We start from the raw sequence: 26,893 nt of genomic DNA on the forward strand, positions 1-26,893 counted from the left end.
GGGAGCATGAAATTGTCCAAAATGTCTTGGTATGCTTCCGCCTTAAGAGTTCCCTTCACTGGAACCAAGGGGCCAAGCCCAACCCCTGAAAAACAACCCCACACCATAATCCCCCCTTCCAGCAAACTTTACACTTGGCACAATGCAGTCAGACAAGTACTGTTCTCCTGGCAACCGCCAAACCCAGACACATCCATGAGATATCAAGACAGAGAAGCGTGATTCATCACTCCAGAGATCATGTCTCCACTGCTCTAGAGTCCAGTGGTGGCGTGCTTTACACCACTGCATCCAACGCTTTGCATTGCACTTGGTGATGTAAGGCTTGGATGCAGCTGCTCGGCCATGGAAACCGGAAACCCATTTCATGAAGCTCTCTACGCACTATTGTGCTAATCTGAAAGCCACATGAAGTTTGGAAGTCTTTTGCTATTGAGTCGCCAGACAGTTGGCGACTTCTGTGCACTGCCCGCTTCAGCACGTGCTGACCCAGCTCTGTCATTTTATATGGCCTACCACTTTGTGGCTGAGTTGCTGTTTCCAGTTGCTTCCACTTTGTTATAATACCACTAACAGTTGACTGTGGAATATTTAGTAGCAAGGGAATTTCACGGATGGACTTATTGCACAGGTGGCAACCTATCACAGTACCATACTTGAATTCACTGAGCTCCTGAGAGCGACCCATTCTTTCACAAATGTTTGTAGAAGCAGTCTGCATGCCTAGGTGCTTGATTTTATACACCTGTGGCCAGTGGTGTATTTAGATTTTGTGCTGCCCTAGGCAACACAAAAATCGTCTGCCCCCACAGACACTGACCAACACCACCCCCCCTTCCCCCTCCGCAGAGAGAGCCTGACATTGATCAACAACACCCCTGCCCCCCACCTGTGAGACCCTTCCATTATCCCTCCCGGTGATAGAAAGACACCCATCTTCACAGCTTCGGACATACTGAGAATCAGGCTCTACGTACACCATCAAACAACCCGCAGCCTCTCTCGGATCCCACCTGGTTCCCATGGCACGTGTCCCTTCTTCCATCCCTTCTTCTGGGGGGAGGCGCTTAACCCCCTGAAAAATGCCGCCCTAGGCAAGTGCCTTGTTTGCCTTATGGTAAATACACCCCTGCCTGTGGCCATGGAGGTGATTGGAACACCTGAATCCAATGATTTGGAGGGGTGTCCCAATACTTTTGGCAATATAGTGTATGTGTTCTCTTGCACTCCACTATATGTGGTTAGTCATGGCTCCACAACCTTTAATAGTTTTTTTTCCAAGAAAGTGTAGGGCTTTAATTTTCCCTTATAAGAGGTCTAAAGTTCATCACTATTTTAACTTGCATAGCAGAGACAGTAGGAAATCAGATTTTCCATTAGCTCCTACCTGAAAATTTTCAGCACACAATATCCCACTTTTTTACATCCTCCTCCCAGGGTTAGCATTTAGGCATAATCTTTTAATCTTTTGCACTTGGGACATTGCTGTCCCACAGGTAGATGCCTTTTCCTGCAGGGTATGTTATATGATATGGAAATTATAGTATCAAACATATTATGCCCCCAATAGATTTCAGACCAGGTTCTTCACTTATCTTCTGAAAGTTATCCCTCAACACAAATGTAGAATGCTGTTAGTGATGAAGATTTGAACCCTCGTTCTGGACACCAGGCTTGACCAGCAACACCCTCCCATAGGTGCCTCTAAACTTGCTCAGATCCACAGATGCATACCATTCTCCAAACTCCTCACCTTATAGATACCTGGTGAGTTGCACTCCCATGCCAGGGAGTTTACATATTTTTCTATCCCTCATTGGATAGACCACATACTTATGCCACTCAAACAGATAACTTTATTTTCCAAAGTTGACATTCTCATCCCACCCTGGTCAGATCACAACCCCATGATCCACGATCAACCAACCATCCACAACCCCAAGCACATCCCTCCAAATCCAAACTGACCTACAGAATTTCTATTGCGATAAAGTATATTCTGTTTCTTCCCCTAACACTATATGGGAAGTGAAAAAGGCAACAAACAAAGAGGCTAGGCTTGGACAAATTAATTTAAACTCAGTAACAGCAAGCCAGATCTGCCCAAAGACATGGAGAAGTCTTTATGGTAAAATTGTTTCATTTAGTTTTATCATATTTTTATGTTAGAATGATTCATTTTTCAAATAGGTCAATGGGTTTATATTCAGACAAAAAATATTTGCCAATTTACACTCTGTTTCTTGTAATCGCCCCTTCAAAAGCCCCCCTTAGGCCCTTTATTTACTTTTGAATCATTTGTGGTCTTAGCCCCATGGTCGATCCCATACTAGGGTGGAGCTCTGAAGACACACGCCCCTCCAGACCGTGTTCCTCTACCCTAGACCGCATGGGTGGGTATATATGCTACTCCCTATTTCCCCGCCTTTCATCTAAATTTTTTTTTTTTTTGCTTGGAAGAAGGGGGAGGTTCGAGAAAAGAAGAGAGAAAAAAATAGATAATCCTCTCTCATTCCTCCCTCTCCTCTTCTATTTCATCATTGATGCCTTTTCCCACAAGTGGTCAACAGCCAGTTCTCATGTTCTACAAGCCTGTCTTCCTTTCCCCCTTCTCCCCATACTGGAACCTCTATTCTCTGTAATTCAAGTCTCTCACAGAAGTCTTTCAAGTCTTCTGAAAATCTCAGCCTTGCAGAGCGGCCATCTTTCCATCCTATCAGACATGCTGGGAATCCCCAGCTGTATCGAACGTTCTGTTTCCTCATTTGTTCCAATAATGGTTTCAGTATTTTTCTTCTAGTTATTGTTTCCATTGATATATCAGCAAAAATCTGTAGGTTTGCTTCTCCATAATTTATTATTGATCTTTTATCTTCCTCCATAGCACCATTTTGTCTTTGTAATTATGGAAACATATAATCTTGAGGAGGTTGATGGATTTCAAAATGGGTTATTTGATTGAGACAGGAGATTTAAATTTTTTCATGGATCTTCAGATTGATACAACATCGCATGGGCAAAGAGAGGAAGGCAGATGGTTGAAATCTATGCTGAAAGCTTTATTTCAATGCCAACTTTTGGATGTTTGGAGGGTGAAACACCCCAGAGATATGAGATTATACGTTCTACTCTCTGGTACATGTGACGTATTCTAGATTAGACTACGTATTGGTAGAACATAGACTCATGTAGACAAATATAGAAGTTACAACTATATCAGACCATGCACCTGTCACAATGAAATTACTCTGGGGAAGAGAGCAGGATAAAAGAAACACGTAGAAATTAAATGAGACACTCCTTCAGGATCATGAGACGGAATTGAAAATAAAAGATGAGATCGAACAGTACTTTGAAAGAAATGAGACTGAAGGAGTTTCAATGGCTACAGTATGTGAAGAACATAAAGCATACATCAGGGGAATTTTGATAGCAATAGAAGCAAAGAAAAAAAAGGAATGGCAAAAGAAAATGAACACGCTTCTAAGGGAACTTTAGGAATTAGAACAGTTACATAAGAAGAGAATAACAAAAGTGATACAGCAGAATATTATAAATAACAAAGAGGAACTATGTAACTTAACGGAGGAAGAAACAAGGAGAACATTTAATATGGCAAGAGAGAGATATCAGTGGGAGAATAGACCTGGTAAATATTTAATGAGAGCTCTTAGAAGTTAGAAAACAAGCAATTATATCAAGAAGATTAAAGGAGAGGATGGAGAACTGGTCTATTCATCCACTGACATTGCTAATGTATTTAAAAAATATTATAGTAAATTATATGATGTTAAACCGAAACAGTCAAAAGAGGGGGAGGAAGCAAGAACTAGAAAGAGACGGATGTATTTGAAAGAGGCGAGGCTACCGAGAGTGGAAGAGGAACAATTATTAGGTCTAGAAAAAAACAATATTTCAAGAGGAACTTCAGGCAGCATTAAAGAGTACAGTGACGGGGAAGAGCCCAAGGCCAGATGGGTATACTGTGAGGTATTATAAAAAATTTAAAGAACAATTAGTCCCTAAGTTGAGTTTATATATGAACGCATTAGGAGAAGGGATGGAAATGAGGGAGAAATCATTACAAGCCTATATTACAATCATTCAGAAAGAGGGGAAGGATGGAACTCAATGCGATAGGTATAGGTCCATCTCTTTGTTAAATACAGATACCAAATTATACACAAAGGTCTTGTCAAATAGGTTGGAAGACCTAATGCTGGACTAGATCCACCTAGATCAGGTGGGGTTTGTCCCCGGGAGAGAGAGATGAGACAATGGGTTGAGATCATTACTCTTCATTCAAAAAGGTAATAAGGAAAAGTCCCCCTCCTGATACTATCTGTAGATGCAGAGAAAGCTTTTGACAGGGTAGATTGGGATTTTATGTTAGGAACGTTGGAAGTATTGGGAATTGGTCCCAAAATGAGAGCGTGAATAGGAAAGCTATATAGCCGACCCTTAGCAGCAGTAAAGGTCAACAGTTCATTGTCAGCATTTTTCAGGATGCATAATGGGGCAAGACAAGGATGCCCACTTTCGCCGTTGTTGTTTGTTCTGTCTCTGGAACCTCTCTAAGCAACGATAAGGAATAGTATAAACATGAGGGGAATATGGATAGCGGAGACTGAAATAAAGTGGCAGCCTATGCTGGTGATATGCTATTTTATGTGGTCAATCCTAGGCTGACATTACCTAATTTAATTAAAGTAATGAAATATTATGGTGAGCTGTCAAATTTAAAAATCAACCTGGTAAAATCACATATTTTAAATGTTAGTGTTTCGACAACAGAAAAGGAAGCTTTGTATAGAGAATTCCCTTTTCAATGGAGGGAAAAAGAACTAAAGTATTTGGGAATAATACTAACCCCCTCTTCAAAGAACTTGTATAAAATAAACTATATCCCATTAATAAACAAAATTAGGGAGATTAGCAGTAGGACCCACATCTTAGATAGGACAAATACATTTGGTAAATATAGTAATAGTCCCAAAAATGTGATATAAACTTCATATGATACCTATACTGCTCCCGGGAATCTATTTTAAGATAATAAAAAAATTGATATTGAAGTTTATATGGAAGAACAAAAGACTAAGAATAAGTTATGAAGTATTATGTAGAGATAAGGAGAGTGGGGGATTAAACATGTCAGATCTTAGGAGATACTACCACTCAGTATTATTGTCACACATCTTTGATTGGACTCATAATGCAACAAGGAAAAGTTGTGTGAATATAGAAACACGTTAAGTGGGCCACAGTTGAATAAGATGGTGTGGTTACCTCACAAGCACCATAAGTTGGCAGAGAGCATGAGCATTTATACACAAAATGTAATTAGGGTTTGGGATATAATTCACAAACAAAAAAGGTGGGAGTTTAACTCTGTACTGAAGCCGTTGGCGGCCTCAGATTTTTTTTCCCACTAGGGAAAGAAAATATCTGAGGTAAATGCATAAAAAAAAGGGGATATACAATTAAAAGATATATTGAAAGGGGAAGAAATATGCTCCTTTCAAGAGCTGAAAAATAAGAAGGAACTGTTCTCTAGGTTAGATGAGTAGCTGTACTTCCAATTAGGACACTTTGTTATAAAGCTCCCCAAGCCCCTGGTGGACTTTAATCCATTTGAACAATTACTTAGTAGAAGTGAGGTATGAAAACAGAGTACTTCTCGAATTTATAAAATTCTTATTGTAGAACTAGGATCTACTCCATCCCCCCATTAATGGTAAAATTGGAAAGGGATTTGGGAATAGCTCTAGATGAGCAGCAGAGAAAGAAAATATATAGATTGGCACAGGGAGCTGTAGATATGAAGGTAGTAGAAATGAACTATACGTGTTTAGCTAGTGGTATATCACACCGAGTGTGGCGCATAGGCAACAAATAGATAAATCACTCTTGTGCTGGAGGGGATGTGAGAGGGAGGGCACAATGGCACATATTTGGTGGGAGTGTCCTAAGTAGTATTGGGGTGAAATAATACACCAAATGCAGAGGATCACAAAGGTTAGTGTCCCGAAAGATCCAGGTACATGTTTATTCCATAAAACGGAGACCACGGTAGAAAAATATAAAACACGGTGATATTTCATCTTATAAATGCGGCAAAGGGACTCATACCTAAATTTTGGCAAGAACAAGAAGTACCAAAAATAAAGGACTGGATAAGTAGATTATGTGTACAATATGGAGGAGGATAAAATTGTGAGATTTTGGGAAAAATGGGAGGTATATAGAATGGAAGGGATAAAGCGGGAGTAGGAAATTAAGAAAGAAAAAAGGGATAGGTGGATTAGGAAGAAGGTGAAGGAATTTCTAAAAGTATTTTGGAAATAAAGAGGAGCTGGGAGCTAAAAAGAAGAAAACACGGAGGAAGATGGGGCTGGGGGTGGGAAGGTTTTTGGGGGAAGAATTGTTTAAATCAAACAGTTTTATGCGAATAATATGATTATTTATTGATGTTAAGTGGAAAATTTGAAAATTAATAAAATATTGAAATTTAAAAAATTGTTTTGCATATTTGCAGTAGTTGCATATATTCGTTATTTTTTAATCAGTTTGAAATAGATGGCTATATTCGTTCTTTTTTATTCTTATTTTTTTTTTTCTACATTGTTTTCTATTCTATTCTTCTCTATTATATTCTATTCTTTTATTTTCAATTCAGTTTTTTCTATTCTGTTTTATTGTATTCTAGTATATTCTACTCTGTTTTATTCTTTTCAATACTATTCATTTATTTTCATTTCTATTCTATTCTTTTATTTTCTATTCTATTATATTATTTTCTAATCTTTTCTATTCTTCTATTTTCTATTATATTCTATTCTGTTTTCTTTCTATTATTCCTTTATTTTCTATTTTATTCTTTTATTTTCTATTCTATTTTATTCTGTTTCATTCTAGGCTGTGCTATTCTATCCTATAAAGCAGCCTAAGTAGGAATCATCATCTTATTTCACTTTTACTTTATTTATTGTAATAATATGTTTCCATTTTGCATTCAAATTCATTTTCAAATTTATTTGTAAATTTGAATTCTGATAATTTGTTTCATTATAATTTATTGAAATTTGTTACTTTTGTGATTTGGAAATTTGGCTACATCCAAATCTCTAAATAACAAAATATTTGCCTGAATTTTGATTCATAACAAAATGATTGGCACATTTCTACATATGGGCCTTGTAGTTGCAGCCCATGAGTGGCTGTAGATAGAGTACTCCATCAAGACTTTATCTCCCAGACTGCTCCTGGCACCCTGTAATCCAGGCACAGTTAGACAAGTCTAATTGGCAATGCCATCATGGGGAAAAATAAAATTCTGCAATTCAGTAACATTGCCCAGAGTTACATGTCAAAGACTGGGGGTTTAGTTGCACACGATTGCAAAATATATGTGAAATCCACAGTGCCTCTTTTCTGTATACTGTAGACTTACTCAGCCAGCAGTGACTAGACCCAGGACTCTAAGGTGCTTTAGTGCCTGTGTCACAGGTGGAGGACACCAATTGTAGACCTCTTGGCATCCAGATACAATAACAAAACACACAGATTAGTTTCACATGGTGATCTTGCCAATATCATTCTTCCTGTTCCAGGGTGGCACCACTCACATTCACTATATCTATGGAGTTGATGCGTTGTCACCCTAGGATAGAAACACATTTTCTTCTACCCCATAACATAGGTTGAGGTGTTCTGTAGTCCACATAGATATGTAGGAACAATGCTATCCAAAATCACAGCACAGGCAGAGTGTTCCTACTATGGAGGCTTTGGAAATTTTAGTTAGGTCCACAGTATACAGAGGACCCTTGACGTGGGACTGTGGCTTATGCATGTACTTGCAAAAGTGTGGAAACAAAACCCTCTGTTTTTAATGCATACTGTTAGACAGGGCTAAATTGATTGTTTTGCAGGCTGGCTGGTAAGTGTTGATGGGAAATCCTTTGTTTGTTTGCAATGTGCATTGCCCTTCCATGTGCGCCTTACTGCTAAGGCTGTTATAGGTTGGGACAGTTGCCATTTTTTGTGTATCCGGACATACTCTGCTGCCAGATCTGAGGTCGGCCTTGGCAGCTAACCATTTGGCTGCATTCAAATGGCAACAAGTTGATTTTTTACAATCTATGGGCATGTATGTGTGGTTGGCAACACAGCACACATTGAACATGTCTGTTTGATGTCTTTTGAGTGTCAGTGGGCACACATGATCATTGAGTATACACACACACTGTACAGACACACACTATACACACACTGTATAGACACAACCTATACACACACACTGTACAGACACACAATATACACACAGACACTATACACACACACACACTGTACAGACACACAATATACACACATACACTATACACACACACACTGTACAGACACACACTATGCACACAGACACTATACACACACACTATGCACACAAACACTATACACACACACTGTACAGACACACACTATACACAAAGACACTATACACACACACTGTACAGACAGACACTATACACACAGACACTATACACACACTGTACAGACACACACTATACACAAAGACACTATACACACACTGTACAGACAGAAACTATACACACACACTATACACACACACACTGTACAGACACACACTATACACACAGACACTATACACACACATTGTACAGACAAAACTACACACACACACACACACACACACACACACACACAACACACATACTGTACAGACAGAAACTATACACACACAAACACTATACACACACACACACACTGTACAGACACACACTATACACACACACTGTACAGACACACACTATGCATACAGACACTATACACACACACACTATCCACACAGCAGACACTATACACACACACTGTACAGACACACACTATACACAGACACTACACACACACACACTGTACATACACTATACACGCACACACTATACAGACACACACAATACACACAAACACTATACACACACACACACACACACTATACACACACATTGTACAGACACACTATGCACACAGACAGTATACACACACTGTACAGACACACACTATACAACAGCACTTTTCATCTAAAATTCAATTCTATCATATTGCTGCTGCCTCTCCTCTCCTTGCATGCTGAGACTTGTAGTGCCCCAGCAGCTCTCAGACACATGCAGTGGTAATGCAGGAGAGGAGGTTTTGCCTGTGTACTGGACTGGTGACCAGGTAATGTGTAGGGACTCTAGGGAGGTGTAGTAGAGGAAGATCTAAGGAAAGTCCTCCCTACAGAAGGAGTGCAATTCTCCTCCCACACGCGCAAAAAAACAAACAAACAGCCTCAGACAGGAGCCCTGCTAGGGAGAGCCCCTACCCCTACCCCCTCCAGCCCACTAACACAAGCCACTGAAAAGACCATATTTTGCTCAGCCTAGCCAGCTCACCTTCCCCACTGCAGTGCAGGCTGTGTCCACTAACCCCCCCCCCCCACACACACACACACACCTCCGATGACATCTCCTGTGATAAAGTCAATTAAGTCGAACTGGGGAAGGCGGAGGATACAAGTAGCAGTAGCAGCCTTTGAAGTCAGAATGATAATTGGAGACTCTCAGTTGGCTCAAGTTTGGAACTGCGTCGGCGCAGTTCTGAGCGAAGCGCGTCACAGGCTGACAGCATATTTTTTACTGGCAAGCTTTTCACTTTACTGGCTGCCCATAAAAAAAATATGGCTGGTTTACAACACTAGCTTGAGAGAACTCTGGTTTGAGAGAAGTCGATTGTTTAATTAAGTTCTGTTGATCAGAGAAGTTTGAAAACATTTCTCAATCAGTGGCTAGAACCACTTATCAATATATTCTGACAGTGATGAATCCCACTGACAGTACACAATATCCTTACCGGGGGATTCCTCCATCGACATCGTTTCTGTGGAAGGAGAAATCTGTCACTTTTTTTTTCCAAAGAAAAAATGGTGAGCGCAAGACAGAAAAGGAAAAAATAAAGCAGCTAGCACAACGTGGCCACCAAAACAAAACACTATATTATCAATGTGCAGCACTAAAAAAAATGTGTGTTATAATCAATGATGACCAGTGTGATTGTAAAAGAGAAAGAAAACATCATAAAAAGAAAGAGAGAATAGTGAATACTACAATAAAGAAACAAAATGGATGGTACAACTAATAATAAATGAAAATAAATAAGTCCTCTAAATATCATAATATTCCCAAAAATAGTGATGTGATCAAATCAACAAAATGTAGTGACTTCTGTGACTTTCGCATTGCACCTCCACCATAATGCACTCAGCAGAAGTAAGTAGCAAGCAAGCTCAGAGCAGAATGACACTAAGGGGTGTTCCTGTTTGTTCCTCCTGCCAGTGACCCGGTTGATGGTAGGTGGATCCCTTTGAGAACGTGCTTGCACACGAAACGCGTCAGTTAGGAGCCTACGTGCTGACGTCACGCTGACGTGTCCACGTGATGGTCCGGCAGCCATCTTTGTAAGTTCTTTTTATCCATTGATGATTTTATGCTCCGCGTGGTTACTATCTTTTTAAATAAAACATACTACACTATATGATACTGTCTCCGGGCTCGGTCTATGAGCTTGCTCTCTAGGAGGAATCCCTCTCCTTGGTTCACCGTGGGCTGGAGATGGAGACTTGGCTACTCTACTTTTGATTGTTAATTTGGCGTATTATTTGCTTCTGGAGAGACTCCACTATTATGATATTTAGAGGACTTATTTATTTTCATTTGGCATTAGTTATACCGTCCATTTTGTTTTTTCATTGGAGTATTCACTATTTTTTTTTATGATGTTTCCTTTCTCTTTTATGATCACACTGGTCATCATTGATTATAACACACATTTTTATTAGCACTGCACATTGATGATATAGTTTTTTTTCCAGCCTGCTAGCTGAACGAAAAAAAAAAAGAAAGAAAATGAACCATCTATGGCCAGCTTAAAGTGTTACTAAACCCACAACAGTAAAATCAATCAGTTTATGCAGTAAAACATGCTTGCTATACTCACTGTGGAACCTAAGGGGTTAATCCTCTGCATTGTATAAAAAGGCTATTTGATCCTGACTTCTCTGCCCATCCTCTTGTTCAAATGTCCACGCTGATAAGACCAACTGAACTCTTCTGCACATGCTCAGTTTAGTATGTACTGCTAGAAAAGTTTTTTTTTTCTTGGAAGAGTGCATGTGATCAGCACAGGGCCAATAAGCACTGTCCAGACAGAGGTCAGGGGTTTTGCATCCTCCTAGAGCAGAAAGAAAACTCCTCCTACAAGCTTTAACCAGTGCTCAGCTGAAGTCACAAGATTGCTCTGTTGATGAGAAAGGTGTTTCGCAGTTTATATTTACTAAAATAAGTGCATTTCCACTTGTATTCTGTGGGAAACCAGATATAGTGAATGCAGGGTTCTGGGTTTAGTAAAACTTTAAGTAAAGGTGAAATAACCCTTTAGGGGAGTCAAGAATGTAAATTAAATCTAACACTGTGGAAGCACAATCTTTGCTTGAGTTGTAGTTTACAAAGTGTACTCTGATAAAAGACAGATGAAGCACAAATGTCACCAAGATAAAACATAGGGACAGTTTTGAGTTCCAAAATATCTTTTGAAATAGAGAGAAACATCCAAACATTGATGTATATCCCATCAAATTATTTTCCCACAAGACCCTAAAGCAGAAACATATTAGTGGCCATGTACTCTGAGATGTGGTTTATTGTGCAGTAATGACACTGCATTCTCAAAATTGCTCCTGTAGGTTGATAAAAAGCAGGATGTTGTGTCTTGCAGTAAGGAGAAACAAAATTAAAGTCTGTATCTTAAACTACGGATTTTTGTTTGTGAAAATTATTTTTTAAATATTTTTTTTTGCTTTTTTTTTGTTTCATTATTCAGTTTACCTAAACAGTTAGTGTAGAGAAGAGGCATGTTTCACAGAACAAAGTAACCGCACAATAATGCTATATCTATTTGTATCAAATGTCACAATTTTCCCTGTGCTAGCAGCGATAATAACAGATAACAATACCATGACAGAACATAATATGTTTTCAGAGAAAACATTTTCACACCAATTGGACGCATCTTTTCCAATATACTGGATATTTTCTTGCTTTGCAGTCTGTTCTCATTTTTTGCAAATCATGCTCATCTCAACGATTTGTTTCATTGGCACTCTCATTACAGGGGTTTTTGGTTGTTCCTAGCTGAGTTTTTTTTCTGGGTGATTATCCTCTAGTTTAATTACATTGGGTAGCTTTAATTATCAGTGAACAGATTGTTATAAGATGAGAAATAGATTATAATGGAAATGGAAATGCATTTAGATTTTCCTAGTAAATAAACAGGTTTAGATATAGGGTGGTTGTCAAGACATTGAAGGTCAATTATACTGACCTAAATAACTTTGAAATAAAAAGTTTTTTTTTGTTTGAAAGCATTTAGAAATACATATTTTATACCAAAAAGTACTTTGAGGTTAAGTGTAGAAAAAAGCAACATTGCAGCTATTACTACAACCTTTGCTTTTAGAGCAACATGTTTAGATTTTACAGGGTTAGTACATTTCTGCATAGCGCTGGTAAGTGGGGATTGGTGCATTACACAGAAGTGAGTGAAACATGTAAACTATACAGATTCTTATTATTTTGCCTAAAACCATTGGTCCAATAATTATATATTCTATGTTGTCTTAAAGTGATTCTAAAAGCTTTATACCTTCATTCTATTCATAAAGGTAAAAATTCTTCAGTGTGAAGCTCCCCCAGCAGGCCCCCCTAATACTTATCTGAGCCCAATCTTGATCCAGCAATGTACATGGGAGAAGCGGCTCTCCTGGGTCTCTTTCTCCTCATTGACAGAGACACAACAGCAGCAGCCATTGTCTCTCAGTGCTGTCAATCACAGCCAGGGAGGTAGGAGCAGGATTGAGCCACGCCTTGTGTGTCCTATAGACACACATCACCGGCTCAGGAGTGAGCATGTACCAGTGCCCCAGAGCAAGCAGCTTTCTCTGGGGGCACTCTGCAAGGGGGAGGGGTCAAAAGAACCGGCACAGGACCCAAAAAAAGAGAAAGATCTGGGCTGCTCTGTGCAAAACCATTATACAGAGCAAGAAAGCAGCTGACCGTCTGTACGACAGTATCCTTCCACTGTCATGCCCTGACCTGGCCACTACTGTGTACAACGACTCGCTGTCAGCTGCCTTAGATTTTTTAGCACCCCTAAGCACACGTAGCATTAGACCCCGACCGCTTCAACCCTGGCAGAACGACCACACTAAAAATCTTAAACGATGCAGTCGTGTGCTGGAGCGATTATGGCGTAAAACCAGATCACCTCGAGTGTTCTCCCTCTACAAATCCGTCTTCCTCACCTACACCTCCTCCCTCCATGCCGCCAAACAAGCCTACTTCGTAACCCTCATCAACACCCTCTCCACCTGTCCTCGAAGGCTCTTCTCCACTTTCAACTCCCTACCCTCTCCCACCCCCACCCAGTACCTCACTCACTGCCTACTAGATTGCCAATCACTTCCAAAATAAGATCGACGCAATCCGTAAGGACATCGCCAATGCTCAACCTACCTTCCCACCTAGCCTCCCTCCCACCATAACCCCACCAACTCTCCCCTCCTCTGACCTCGCAACCGCCCTACCTCCCACCACACCTAACGTCCCTCACACTATTACCTCCCCAACACTCTGCTCCTTCAGCCTTGCTACCACTGAGTAGGTCACTAAGGTCTTCTCAGAAGCCCGCCTCACCACTTGCCTCCTTGACCCTGTTTCCACACAACTCCTCCGGTCACCCTCCTCCTCCATCCTACGCTCCCTCACCCACATCTTCAATCTCTCTCTCTATACTGGCGTATTCCCCTCACCCCCATATTCAAAAAACCCTCCCTGGACCCCACCGACCTGAACAACCTTAGACCCATCTCCCTGCTGCCATTTACTTCCAAGCTCCTTGAGCGCTTAGTCTACAATCGCCTATGCGCCCACCTCACTGACAACAACCTCCTCGATCCACTACAGTCTGGCTTCTGTCCCCTACACTCCACCGAAACCGCCCAACTCAAAATCACTAATGACCTGCTAACCGCCAAAGCTTATGGCCACTACTCAGTCCTCTTACTTCTCGACCTTTCCGCGGCCTTCGACACAGTCGACCACCCGCTCCTCCTTAACAAACTACACTCCCTCGGTATCAGAGACTCCGCTCTCTCCTGGCTCTCCTATCTATCCCAACGCTCCTTCAGCGTTACCTATAATGCTACCACCTCCCCCTCTCTCCCCCTCTCTGTTGGGGTCCCCCAAGGCTCGGTTCTCGGGCCCCTTCTCTTCTCCATCTACACCTCCTCCCTCGGCAAACTGATACATTCCCACGGCTTCAACTATCACCTCTACGCTGATGACTTGCAAATTTACCTCTCCACCCCTCGCCTCACCCCTTCAGTCTCCTCCCGTATCACCCACCTACTGAACGACATGTCAGACTGGATGTCGCTCCATTTCCTCAAATTGAACCTTTCCAAAACCGAGCTCCTGATTTTCCCCCCAGCCCGTGCCTCCCTCCCCCCCACCCTCTCCATCATGACCAACAACGCCACCATCAGTCCCACCCCACAAGCCAAAGTCCTAGGTGTCACTCTAGACTCAAACCTGTCCTTCCAACCCCATGTCCAATCGTCGGCAAACTCATGCAGGCTGCACCTCCGCAACATCTCCAAAATACGTTTGTTCCTAACCCCAGACACTACTAAACTACTCGTTCACTCCCTTATTATCTCACGTCTGGACTACTGCAACTCCCTTCTCACCGGCCTACCTCGTCGCAGACTATCCCCGCTTCAGTCTATCCTGAACTCAGCGGCCAGACTCATCCACCTTACCAACTGCTCCGCATCTGCCACCCCCCTCTGTCATTCCCTCCACTGGCTCCCGATTGCCCAACGCATTAAATTCAAACTACTAACACAGACATACAAAGCCATTCATAACGCTGCCCCAAACTGCCTCACCGACCTGATACCCAAATACCACCCTACCCGTAATCTTTGCTCCTCACAAGACCTCCTACTTTCTAGCTCCCTGGTCTCCACCTCCCACGCCCGACTGCAGGACTTCTCCAGGACTTCCCCCATCCTCTGGAACTCACTACCCCAATCCATCAGACTGTCACCTACCCTCCTCACCTTTAGGCGCACCCTGAAAACCCATCTCTTCAGGGAAGCCTACCCCGCCCTCACCTAACAGACGATCTCCTCCTACCACTCCATCCCCCACAGCCACTTCCTCCTGTACCACTATCCCCTCCCTCCTAGATTGTAAGCTTGAAAGAGCAGGGCCCTTGACCCACTCGTGTATTGTATTGTTACTGTATTGTCTCATGTACTGTCCCCCACTATAATGTACAGTGCTGAGCAAACCTTTTAGCGCTATATAAATACTGTATAATAATAATGTGTTTATTTTAAAGAAAAAATCTCAACCTTTACAACCAGTTTAAAACATGTCAGGCCCAAGATAGAGAACAAAGATCTATGACCCATATGAAAAGAAAAGTTGCAGTCTGTGGGTTTTGGACCCTCTTGCACAGTTAATTTTAAGCAGTGGATTACTGGGAGTAGGGAATGTTGGGAGCAGAAAATAAGTGGCATTTGCACACTGAACACATACCCCTGCCAACATATGAGATACCTACTTGTGGAATTATCCTTATTCCTGCTTCACATGACTGTAGGTGTAACCAGGAAAAGAACAGCATACAAGTTTAAGGAGTATCTAAAACCAAACCATTGTTTTATTATTTTTGGACAGTGTGTGGAAGGATTATAACATCTGTTAGGTTGTATTTCTGTCTGTGCCCCCACACTTTTAGTTTCAGTGACAATGGTCACTGAAAATACTGTCTAAGGGAAAATTTCAAAATGCAAAAGTTCACACCAGCACAGGATTGTAGAGTAGGGAAACTCAATGTTGACACTTGTTTGATACAAAACTATCTGAGAGGAGGCTACATCACTTTGGATAGTTTCACTTCTTGTTATGCCTAGAGGATAGGAAATGAAATTAGAAAAGGGTGGCAAAAAAATTGTGTTTTAACATTTTCCCACACTATAAAAAATGAAAAAAAGCTTTAAATACATTTTGATTATGGACAAAAATGGATTCTAGAAAAATATAATGGGGTGATTTCTTTTATCAAAAATTGGACATTTGATTCAAAATTTTTCATATAGACATCCCTCTTAGCTGTTACATGCAGTTGCATTATAAGTGAAATCTAAAATGAACAATGTTTCTATACTCAAAAAGCTTTGGTAAGGGTCCCACGCTAATAATGGCATTGCAAAACTTATGGATCAGTCATCTACATTTAGTTTAATGTAGAGAAACTTTTTTTTCATTAGAGCACATTAGAGTAGACCACAAAACTAAATTAGAGGAAAATGTGTCTGTGGCTTTCCTTTAATATTTTAATGTTTATTATTAATGTTGCTCATTTATGTAGTGCATACAGTTGCAAGAAAAAGTATGTGAACCCCTTGGGATTACGTGGAGTTTTGCATGAATTGGGCATAAAATATGCTCTGAACGTCATCTAAGTCACAACAATAGAAGAACACAGTCTGCTGAACATAATACTACACAAACATTAGATGTTGCCATGGTTTAATTGCACATAACATGTAAACATTTACAGTGCAGGGAGGAAAAAGTATGTGAGGCCCTAGCTTAATGACTTCTCCCAGAGCTAATTGGAGCCAGGAGTAAGCCAACCTTGACTCCAATCAGTGTGATGATATTGGATGTGTTGCTGACAGCTGTCCTGCCCTTAAAAAACACACACCTGTTTTGGGTTTACTGGTTTCAAGAAGCACTGTCTGATGTGAACCATGCCTCGCAGAAAAGAGCTCTCAGAAGACCTACGATCAAGAATTGTTGACTTGTATGAAGCTGGAAAGGGTACAAAAGTATCTCCAAAAGCCTTGATGTTCATGTGTCCACGGTAAGACAGACTGTCTACAAATGGAGAATGTTTAGCACTGTTGCTACTCTCCCTAGGCGTGGTCGTCCTGTAAAAATGACTGCAAGAGCACAGCGCAGAATGCTGCATGAGGTAAAGAAGAATCACAGAGTGTCAGCTAAAGACCTACAGAAATCTCTGGCACATGCTAACATTTTTGTTGACACATCTACAATAAGGAAAACATTAAACAAGAATGGAGTACATGGGAGGACACCACGGAGGAAGCCATTGCTGTCCAAAAAGAATATTGCAGCACGTTTGAAGTTTGCAAAAGAGCACCTGGATGTTCCACAGCACTACTGGCAAAATATACTGTGGACAGATGAAACCAAGATTGAGTTGTTTGGGAAGAACACACAACACTATGTGTGGAGAAAAAAAGGCACAGCACACCAACATCAAAACCTCATCCCCACTGTAAAACATGGCGGAGGGAGCATCATGGTTTGGGGCTGCTTTGCTGCCTCAGGGCCTGGACGGATTGTTGTCATTGATGGGAAAATGAATTCCAGAGTTTATCAAGACATTTTGCAGGAAAACGTACGACCATCTGTCCGCCAACTGAAGCTCTGCAGAGGATGGGTGATGCAACAGGACAATGACCCAAAAGCATACAAGTAATTCAACAAAACAATGGCTGCAACAGCACAGAATACGCCTTCTGGAGTGGCCCAGTCAGAGTTCTAACCTCAACCCGATTGAAATGCTGTGGCATGACCTTAAGAGAGCGATTCACACCAGACATCCCAAGAATATTGCTACACTAAAACAGTTTTGTGAAGAGGAGTGGTCCAAAATGACTCCAGATCGTTGTGCAGGTCTGATCTGCAACTACAGGAAACGTTTGGTTGAGGTTATTGCTGCCAAAGGAGGGTCAACCAGTTAAGTCCAAAGGTTCATATACTTTTTCCTCCCTGCACTGTGAATGTTTACATATTATGTGCAATTAAACCATGGCAACATCTAATGTTTGTGTAGTATTATGTTCAGCAGACTGTGTTCTTCTATTGCTGTGACTTAGATGACGTTCAGAGCACATTTTATGCCCAATTCATGCAAAACTCCACGTAATCCAAAGGGGTTCACATACTTTTTCTTGCAACTGTATATACTCAAAATCAAGGTCCAAAGAAGACTGAAGTCTTTCCTGAGCCTATATCCATGAGTGAGGGAAAAGGGGGGGTGGGGTGATCTTACAATTTAAAGAGGAACTCCAGGCAAAAAAGGTAAATTATTCTTATTCTTGCACTCTGCTTTGGTTTCTTTGCTGATCTCTCTAGAAACACTATAGTTCCTACAGAGTGAGGCAACGGTGCAGAATGCAGGTAAGTAGCCCACTGAACACCAATGTCCACCAGTAGCACCAATGGCTCAACCACCTAACCAAACTTAAATATTCGCCAGCACAGCACGGATCTCCAATACAGTCCAAAAAAGGTTTTTATTCCAAAAAGATCACTTCACAAAAAGTGCAACGTTTCGGAGATCCGCAGGACCCCTTCGTCAGGCATGTGATAAGGGTGCAGTAGTGACTATACAGATTTTATATACATAAACCACCAGTCAAAACCAAGAACATATCCCCAACCCCATCATCTAACATCTCATGACATCATAATCCCGCCATATATAAAAAATATGGTTATATAGAGACATATTACTGTGTGTATGTACTGAAAATTATGCCAGACATGGCATTAATATCTATTGTCGACTGGACATACTAGCCAGATGTGTCCAATCAGGGATCTCTAGCGAGGCTCGGTGTTGCCGTTGCTAAGCAAATACGGTTGGCCACCAATCAGGGTGTGCCTGGTGTGTCTCATGCGTGCATAGCTACTGAGTGGTGGGATGCCATCGACTTGTCAACACATGATGTGAGTTCTCTCGTCAGGCCAGGGGCAGGCTCAACTCTGAAAAGGGAGCTGAATAGACATTAGGTACAGTGTAAAAGTGAACATGAAGGTAAAAAATAGAGTATGCAACCACCTAACCAAGTGCTAGTGCCCCTCCACAGAGTACCAGTGCCCCCCTCTTCCTGCACAGAATATCAATGTCTGCTTTCTCTCCTCACAGAGAACTAGCACCCGCTCTACCTCCACAGAGTACCAGTGCACCCCTCACTCCACAGAATACCAATGCCCCCCTTTCCCCCACACACAGTATCAGTGCTCCCCTCCTTCCACAGACCACCAATGTTCTACCTCTTCCCCCATACAGCACCAGTGGCCACTCCTTCCCTACTGGGCACCAATTCCCCCTTTGCTCCCATTAAGGCCTTTTTAACCCAGATAATCATTAACATCGGACATTTGACTACTGATACCAAACATTTTCCCTCCCCTGATCACCAAATCCCTGATCTTAATGACGGATATAAAAAAGGGCATTATGACATATACTACAGACTGCTGCCCTGCATTGTGTTGTACAAAACAAAGTGCTTATTGCTGTACATTACACTCTCTTGACCAAAGTGTTTAACAGTTCCTGATTTTAACTGATTCCCGACTGCCCTATAGCAGCAATACTGTTACAGGGCAGCACGGGTGCACAAAATCACACACATATATATATATATATATATATACACAGTATATATATATATACACACATACTTTTGCATTTCTGCGTAGCGGGCGTGCGCAAGGTACACGCACGCCCTACCAGCGCCGCCATTCACGGCCGCAGCTGTGAAACACTGGGTCCAGGCAGGTGTTTACTCGCCGCCACCCGGTGATTGCCGAGCATCTCCAACAGGGAGGAGAACTGTTTGTAAACAAAACAGTTATCCTCCCTGTCAGCTCGTGTACACTGCTTTGGATGGCTCTGCACAGCACAGCCATGCAAAGCAGTGTGCTTACAGTGAAGCAAACGGACACAGCACATAGTAAAACAGCACACAGTTAACCCTTTGATCACCCCTCATGTTAACTCCTTCCTGCCCAGTGCCATTAGTACTGTGTCAGTGCTTTTTTTTTTAGTACTGATCACTGTATTGCTGTCACTGGGGATGCCAGTGACACCAAGTCAGTTCCCCCCAGTGTCAGAATGCCTGCCCCAGTCCCGCTATAAGTCGCTGATCACCGCTATTACTAGTAGAAATAAAAAATGTAAAAATAAAATCTCAGTATATATACTGCCATTTGTAAACGCTATAATTTACACGTATTGGGATTTATTTTGCAAAGGCATAGCAGAATACATTTGGGCCTAAATTTAGGATGAAATTTTATTTTCTACATTTTTTTGCTGAACATGTGTAATAGCAAAAAGTAAAAAAAAATGTTTATTTTCTCAAAATTGTTGGGTTTTTTTTATAGCACAAATAATAAAAAACGCACAGGCGATCAAATACCATCTAAAGAAAGCTAAATTAGTGGGGAAAAAAGGCCGTAAATTTCATTTGGGTGAAGAGTTGAATGACCGCACAATTGTCAGTTACAGTAACTCAACACCGTAACACACCGGGGGGTGTAAATCCTCTGGAGGGCAAGTGCTTAATGATGTTCTTAACAGTAGGCTAAGGCAAAATGCTAGTGCTCGGTCTATATTTTTGTAACAATCATCATTTAGACGTATGTATGTCTGTAGAGCTCTTATTTGTGTGGCATATCTGTGTAGTCTGCATCGTGAGTAGGCTTAGACTATATTTTACCTCCTTCTGTGCTGTCCTCCAGTGATGATGAGGACCTCTCCCCATTGCTTACCCCACTCATCTGTACTGCCAGTTCTTCAGAGGCCCCCAACCACCTTCATATATAATGAAAAAATGAATATATTATCCCCTAAATGAGCAGGAAAAATGTAATTCTATAATGCAAAAAAACTGTGTAGATACTAGGATATATCCGGTTTAACTGAAAGATACATAGTATGTACATTTCAGTTACAGTGGATTTATCCTAGTACCTTCATCACTAGCTGTAAAAATGGTTATTAAATGTTGACCTCTGCCATGGATGACAATAGCAGACGAATATTAAGTGAAATATAGCACTTTAATTGTAATTAATATAAATTTTTTTTGTTATTTTTCAAACCACATTGCAGTTAAAATATTAAACTTGTATTTGTTTTTTTTTTAATCCTATATTAACTTTCCTGAAAAAATGTTGAGCTGCTCATTAGTATATGGAATTATGTACTGAGTGATTTATTTTAATGCGCTAAAGTTACAGATGCTGATGACAGAGTAAAACATCTTGAAAAGGAGGCTGATCGATTGCTGGATAAACTAAAACCTATCAAGGAGCTTCAGGAAAACCTGGGTAAAAATATCTCGCAGATCAAAGAGCTGATAAATCAAGCCCGCAGGCAAGCCAATTCCGTAAGTCAATTATGCTATATTCTAAAGTAATGAGGTGTACTAATTCACTACATAAATAATTGTAAATTGGCAACTACAGTACATGCATCACTTTACCTAATATGGGTGTAGATAAACAGTCTTGCTTGGATTATTTTTTTAGCTAATGGAGTGAGGCAAGTCATACAGAAAATGTTAAAAAATAGAAAACATTGGTTAGAAATTGATTTCGCAAACCTAATCAGCTACCATCTTTAATTTACTTAACTTCTTATGACCACAATGTCATCAGACGTTGGATCAGACGTTATCCATTTAAATGATAAATAATTGTCAATAGAACTTTAAGTTCCATTGGGCGCCATATCAACTATTTCTGTTGTTTATGGTACTGAGAGAAAAAATGTGCTCATAAATGAAGCCCATACTGTGCTTATTAAAGAGTAACTATGGTTAGATTTACAAACCTTAAAAGTCAGCAGTTACAAATACTGCAGCTGCTGAAGTTTAATAAACAGGTACTCACCAGTCCAACGCTTTCTTCAGTTCTTCACTGATCTTCATATCCCCAGTGCCACCATCTTGACTGTGAGAGTAGGATGTGATTTCCTGTTGTTTCGCAGCCAGCTTCCCAGTGCATGCGAAAGATTGCTCTGCTCTTTCACACTGGTCTTGCAGCCTCCTGGGAAATGTTGCATGTTGGGTAAATGTCCCCGATTATGGCAGAAAAAAAAAGGCAGGGGAGGTGGAGGATGAATGGAACTTTCCCTTTAAAGTGCAGTTCTGCTTTAAGCACTGATGTGCAGATAAATGTATATAGGGATATGATAAACAAAATTGGCGTGGTTGCAGCAATAGCTGATCAGAATTCTTATGTAGTTTTCCCATGATATGAAAGATGACAACTGATATGTTGCTATTAGCAACAACTCTACTTTCATTCTTTTGGGGGGTTTATTCAACCATAATGCATAATAAAACACACCACACACACACTATAATGTTTTTGGCAGCCTTGGTTAGGTAGTAAACGTCTTTGTATCACTTGTGGACTTGAACTTAATAGTTAAATATTTAATGTATTACAGAGAACGTCTTGAAATAATAATGTGTCTAAACAGTGCCCTAAAATATGTACCTTTTTGTCTTAAATTCCTGAAAAATAGTAGTGTGCTTCCTGGCATGTGAGTCTCAGCCACATATCCGCAGTGTGAAATCTAAGGCACTGTGCATTAAATGCTAGTATCGTGACATGTGGACTGAGATTTAGTAATATCACTGTTGTGCCACTCGCTGTTTTCCATGCTGGAGGCTTTGATATGAGGAAGCAAAGCCAAGCTACTTTTACACAGAAACACAGTGCAGTGCAGTACACGGTAAGTCAGCAATGATCATTTGCAGGAAGACCACAGGCAATACTGATGACTAGTCTTTGGCATTTACTTTCTGCCTGCTTTTGTTGAGTACAGCTTCCACAGTTCAGTTTCTCCTCAACCACTTCAGTCCTCGGGCCTTTTCCTGCCCCAATCACCCTCAATCCCAAAGTTTTTTTGTTAATACATTCTGAAGATGTTATGCCTTTTAACCGTTGTAGCCTCCTTTAACGTGTTGTATATCAATTTTTTTTTTAGACAGATATGGCTTTGAATTGCTAGCAGATTGGTATAAATATATTTTATTTTTGGAAAAAAAATTGTGTAAAGTTAGTGAAAAAATACATTTATCTGGGGGGGGGGTTTCCACTGCAGCATTATTTTGTGCATCTCTAGATATTTACACCAACTAATAACCATCAAATTATGCCAGTTAAAACAATCATAAAATTATATCACATGCATGTTATTTCTACATAACAAAGCAGAATGGTAAATATGGTAAAGTGAAGGTTTGCGTTTCACTTTTGGGGGAGAGTTTTATTCCCCTTTGATGGTACATTGCAATGCACAAGGGGTAAACAATAGGTTTGTTTAAACTGCTAGCATAACAAGACAAGATGAGGTCAGGTTGGCAAGGACACAAATTTGCAGAGACCTTTTTTACAGGTATGCAATTGCTAAAAATCTAAATGACATTGCATTAATTTCTGTGAACATTTGACACTAATGAATTAAACACAACTGTTATCCAGATCATCAAATGTGAAAGTTGGAACAAGGGGTGTAATCTAAAGAGGGAATTATTCTGTAAATTTCTATGAAAAAAATGTAGATGTGTATATATATTTCTTTCCTCTTAATGTGAGTTTTGGATCTAGTAATTTGATTTCCCCCCCCCCGTGCAGCAACAGATCACTTATAATAGTGATCTACTGCAGGAAAGCGTGCAGATGTCAAGGTTCAACATATGTGGATGGGGGGTTTGGGTTTGTCAAATCTTGTGTGAAGCTTCCAAACTTAAAAGTTTGATACACAATACCTAAACACACAATTATATGTAATATTATTATTATTACATCGAGTTTATATAGCGCCAAAGGGTTTGCTCAGCGCTGTACAATAGAGAGGGGGACAATACATGAAACAGTACAGCAACAACAAACAGCACACAAGGGGTCAGAGGGCCCTACTCTTTCGAGCTTACAATCTAGGAGATATGTAATATGTAATATGTGCGTAACACATGTGTAACTAGTAACACAATGACATGCTGCTAAGGGCAGCATAAAAAAATTAAATATTTCTCCCCCACCTAAAAAAAAAAAAACTTAAACAAGACGTGATGCAATGACTCACTCAAAAAAGGTGTGATATGTAGCCCACCACACTGAAATTCACAGTAATATACTGTAGCATTGTGTAGCAACACCTAAATCTCTCTAAGCACAGACTGTCAGCCCTCCTTATCTACTCACAGCACACACTGACAAATGGTTGCTGGGGCCCCAGCCTTTTATAGTGAGGGGATTGGCACATGGTAAAGCCCCCATTATAAATCATCTGACCAATGTTCAAAATCAAGAAATATATTATTGGTAGTTGGATGCTATATAGAAAAATTGCACATTATGTTGCTACAACTGCAAATGAACTGGACTTGCTTCATATCCATGCTCAACCCAAACCTGCATCTCATCCCTAATCTACTGCTGGCTGCAATCAGCCAGCAATCAGGGATGAGCTGAAGGTTCACATTGTTGGGGGCACAAGAGAACCCTAATTGTTAAGGGGGGTTCCATATTCCAATATATACTCTGTCCACAGACCCACACAGCCAGTGGGAAGGAGGGGTTCCCCTATTAACAGCTGCCGATCACTTTCACAGAGCCGACAGTGCGGTGCCCCTTCCCACCGGTGGTTCCCCCTCCTTTCGTGGTTCCCAGGATCTCTGCTCTTACCAGAGCCTGGGAACACAACCATTGGCTAGGGGAGGGAGAGCACTGTGAGACTGAGGCAAAACCATGCCTCACTCTCACATGCAAACAGTGAAACCAGAAGTGATGTCTCTAATATCTCCATAAAGAGTGCCTGTCACCTGCCCAATGCTGTCACATAGGGGTTTATTAACCCCTTGTGATAGCAATCTAGCAAAAACAAAAAAAAGAAAAATGTAAAAAATGAAAATTATAATAAATAATAATAAAAAATATATATATATATATATATATATAATTTTTATTTATTTATTTATTTTTAATTGCCATAACCCCTGCCATGGTGTGCATGCATATGTAAGCCGCAGTCACACCACACGTGTGACATATCACCACAGACATCAAAGTGAGAACAATAACTCTAGCACAAGAGCTCCTAGTTAACCCTAAACTGTTGAGTTGTAAAACACCTTTAAAGCATCACCTAGGGTGATTTTTGACGATATCATGGGTGCATGCAAGTCATGGAATGTTTGCTATCTATTTACTCGATACAACCTCATCTTCTATATTTTAATCAAAAAAGGGTATTCTTTTGTGTGTTTTTGCATTAAAATTAATTTTATTATATTTTTTTCCTGAAAATTTGCATAAATATCATGTGACATACAATTAGCAACAATCACCTTTTTATTCTACATGGTCTCTGCTTTCAGAAAATATATAATGTTTTGGGGTTTAAGTAATTTTATTGCCAAAAATTTAGATTTTTACATGTAGGTGACCAAAAAAAAACATTTTTTTGGAGCTTACCTGGTTATATTGCTGAAGCGTGATGCTGAACAGAGCTACAGCTGGTGACATCACTACACTGAGAATGTAAACACAGTGCAGAAGAATTGTGAGCTGTTACAAGCACTTCTATCAAACACTGCATAACAAAATCTGAAGCCTGAGAGCTGATAGTTTCAACTCCTGGATTCCAGCTGTCACTGACAGCTGGCAGTTCCAGCCTGCATCCTACGTAAGACCCACGGAGCTGCTAAGTCCCGGAGTCACTTTAAAATGGGCTGGGATGAGTAGCTACTGTCTCTATGCCACTTCCTGTGGTAGCTGTCACTTAGGTGGTTAAATTTGTTATATATGACAGTAACATTGTGTCTGCATGACCTGGCATTAAAATAATCAGTGTGCTCTCCACACATATTATGGGATCAATATACCATTTAGGTAACTTAAGTATGTTTAAAACAAGACTTTAGGCTGTGTTAGATTGCAAACTTCTATGGTATCTAAATGACCAAAGAACAGAACATGATGCAATATGGTTTCTATGAAGAACATACGTACTGCAAAGCAGAAAGCTACATATTGCCTGTGTGCAAGTATGAAAACATTTTATTAAACATTACAGTATCTGGAATATTTACAGTGTTATACCCATTTCACTGAAGGATCATTATGCCCTGGAGACAAAGGTGTTAATAATTATTTTATTATATAATGACTCATAAATATATCATGAAATAAATTATTCAAAATAATTTTTTATCTCAAGGGCACTTTACTGTGTCAGAAGTAATGGACCCTCATTTCTCATGGTCTATAATGTCATCAGTCCTTGTAAATTATATTATTTCCAGTTATTTATATCCTCGCCTCTCTCAGCCCACATGCTGGCTGCAAATATATCTAGAAGATATTATTTCCCCCTTCCATTTAAAATGTATTTTATATTATAATAATTCTAACCATCACAACTATATGCTCCTTGCATATATCTTATTTTAATTTGTTATGTCAGGCAAGCCAATTAATTTTCACCTATGAAGTAATGTGTACTGTATTCCCACCCCTATCACATTTATTAAACGCAATCAATAACACACCCACGTTAACAATCTTTACCATGCAATTTATAATTTAGAATTCCACTGTTAAAGAATTGTTGTAACACATATTATTGATACTTTTTTGATAATTTAGTATACATAAAAATTGCCTTTCTAGTTTAATTTGCACTCAGCTATGTTTTTTTTTCTAAAACTGGCATAATAAATGAAAACATGGTTTCCTTGTTTGGAAGAGTTATATACTCTGTTGATGTGTATAAATTCCCCGGAAAGTTTATTTGCTGCATATGTTACCTTCTGTTACCACTCTGTTAAAATTGCTGTAGCTGTATAGAGCAATAATGT

General features: G+C 40.2%; 1 protein-coding gene across 6 annotated transcripts in view; it reads left to right on the forward strand.

Moving 5' to 3' along the window:
- LAMA2 (laminin subunit alpha 2) overlaps positions 1 to 26,893 on the forward strand; it is a 1,220,316-nt gene that overhangs the window by 1,058,956 nt on the left and 134,467 nt on the right. For all 6 annotated transcript variants that reach the window (XM_089676131.1, XM_089676133.1, XM_089676134.1 and 3 more), the window contains one exon: positions 21,252 to 21,406. In XM_089676131.1, coding sequence (XP_089532257.1) covers positions 21,252 to 21,406 — 155 coding nt within the window. The remainder of the gene's footprint in view (positions 1 to 21,251; positions 21,407 to 26,893) is intronic.

Source organism: Staurois parvus, unplaced genomic scaffold, assembly GCF_062004578.1.
Source record: "Staurois parvus isolate SC_StPar_1 unplaced genomic scaffold, SC_StPar_1.0 ptg000165l, whole genome shotgun sequence".
NCBI classification, from domain to species: domain Eukaryota; kingdom Metazoa; phylum Chordata; class Amphibia; order Anura; family Ranidae; genus Staurois; species Staurois parvus.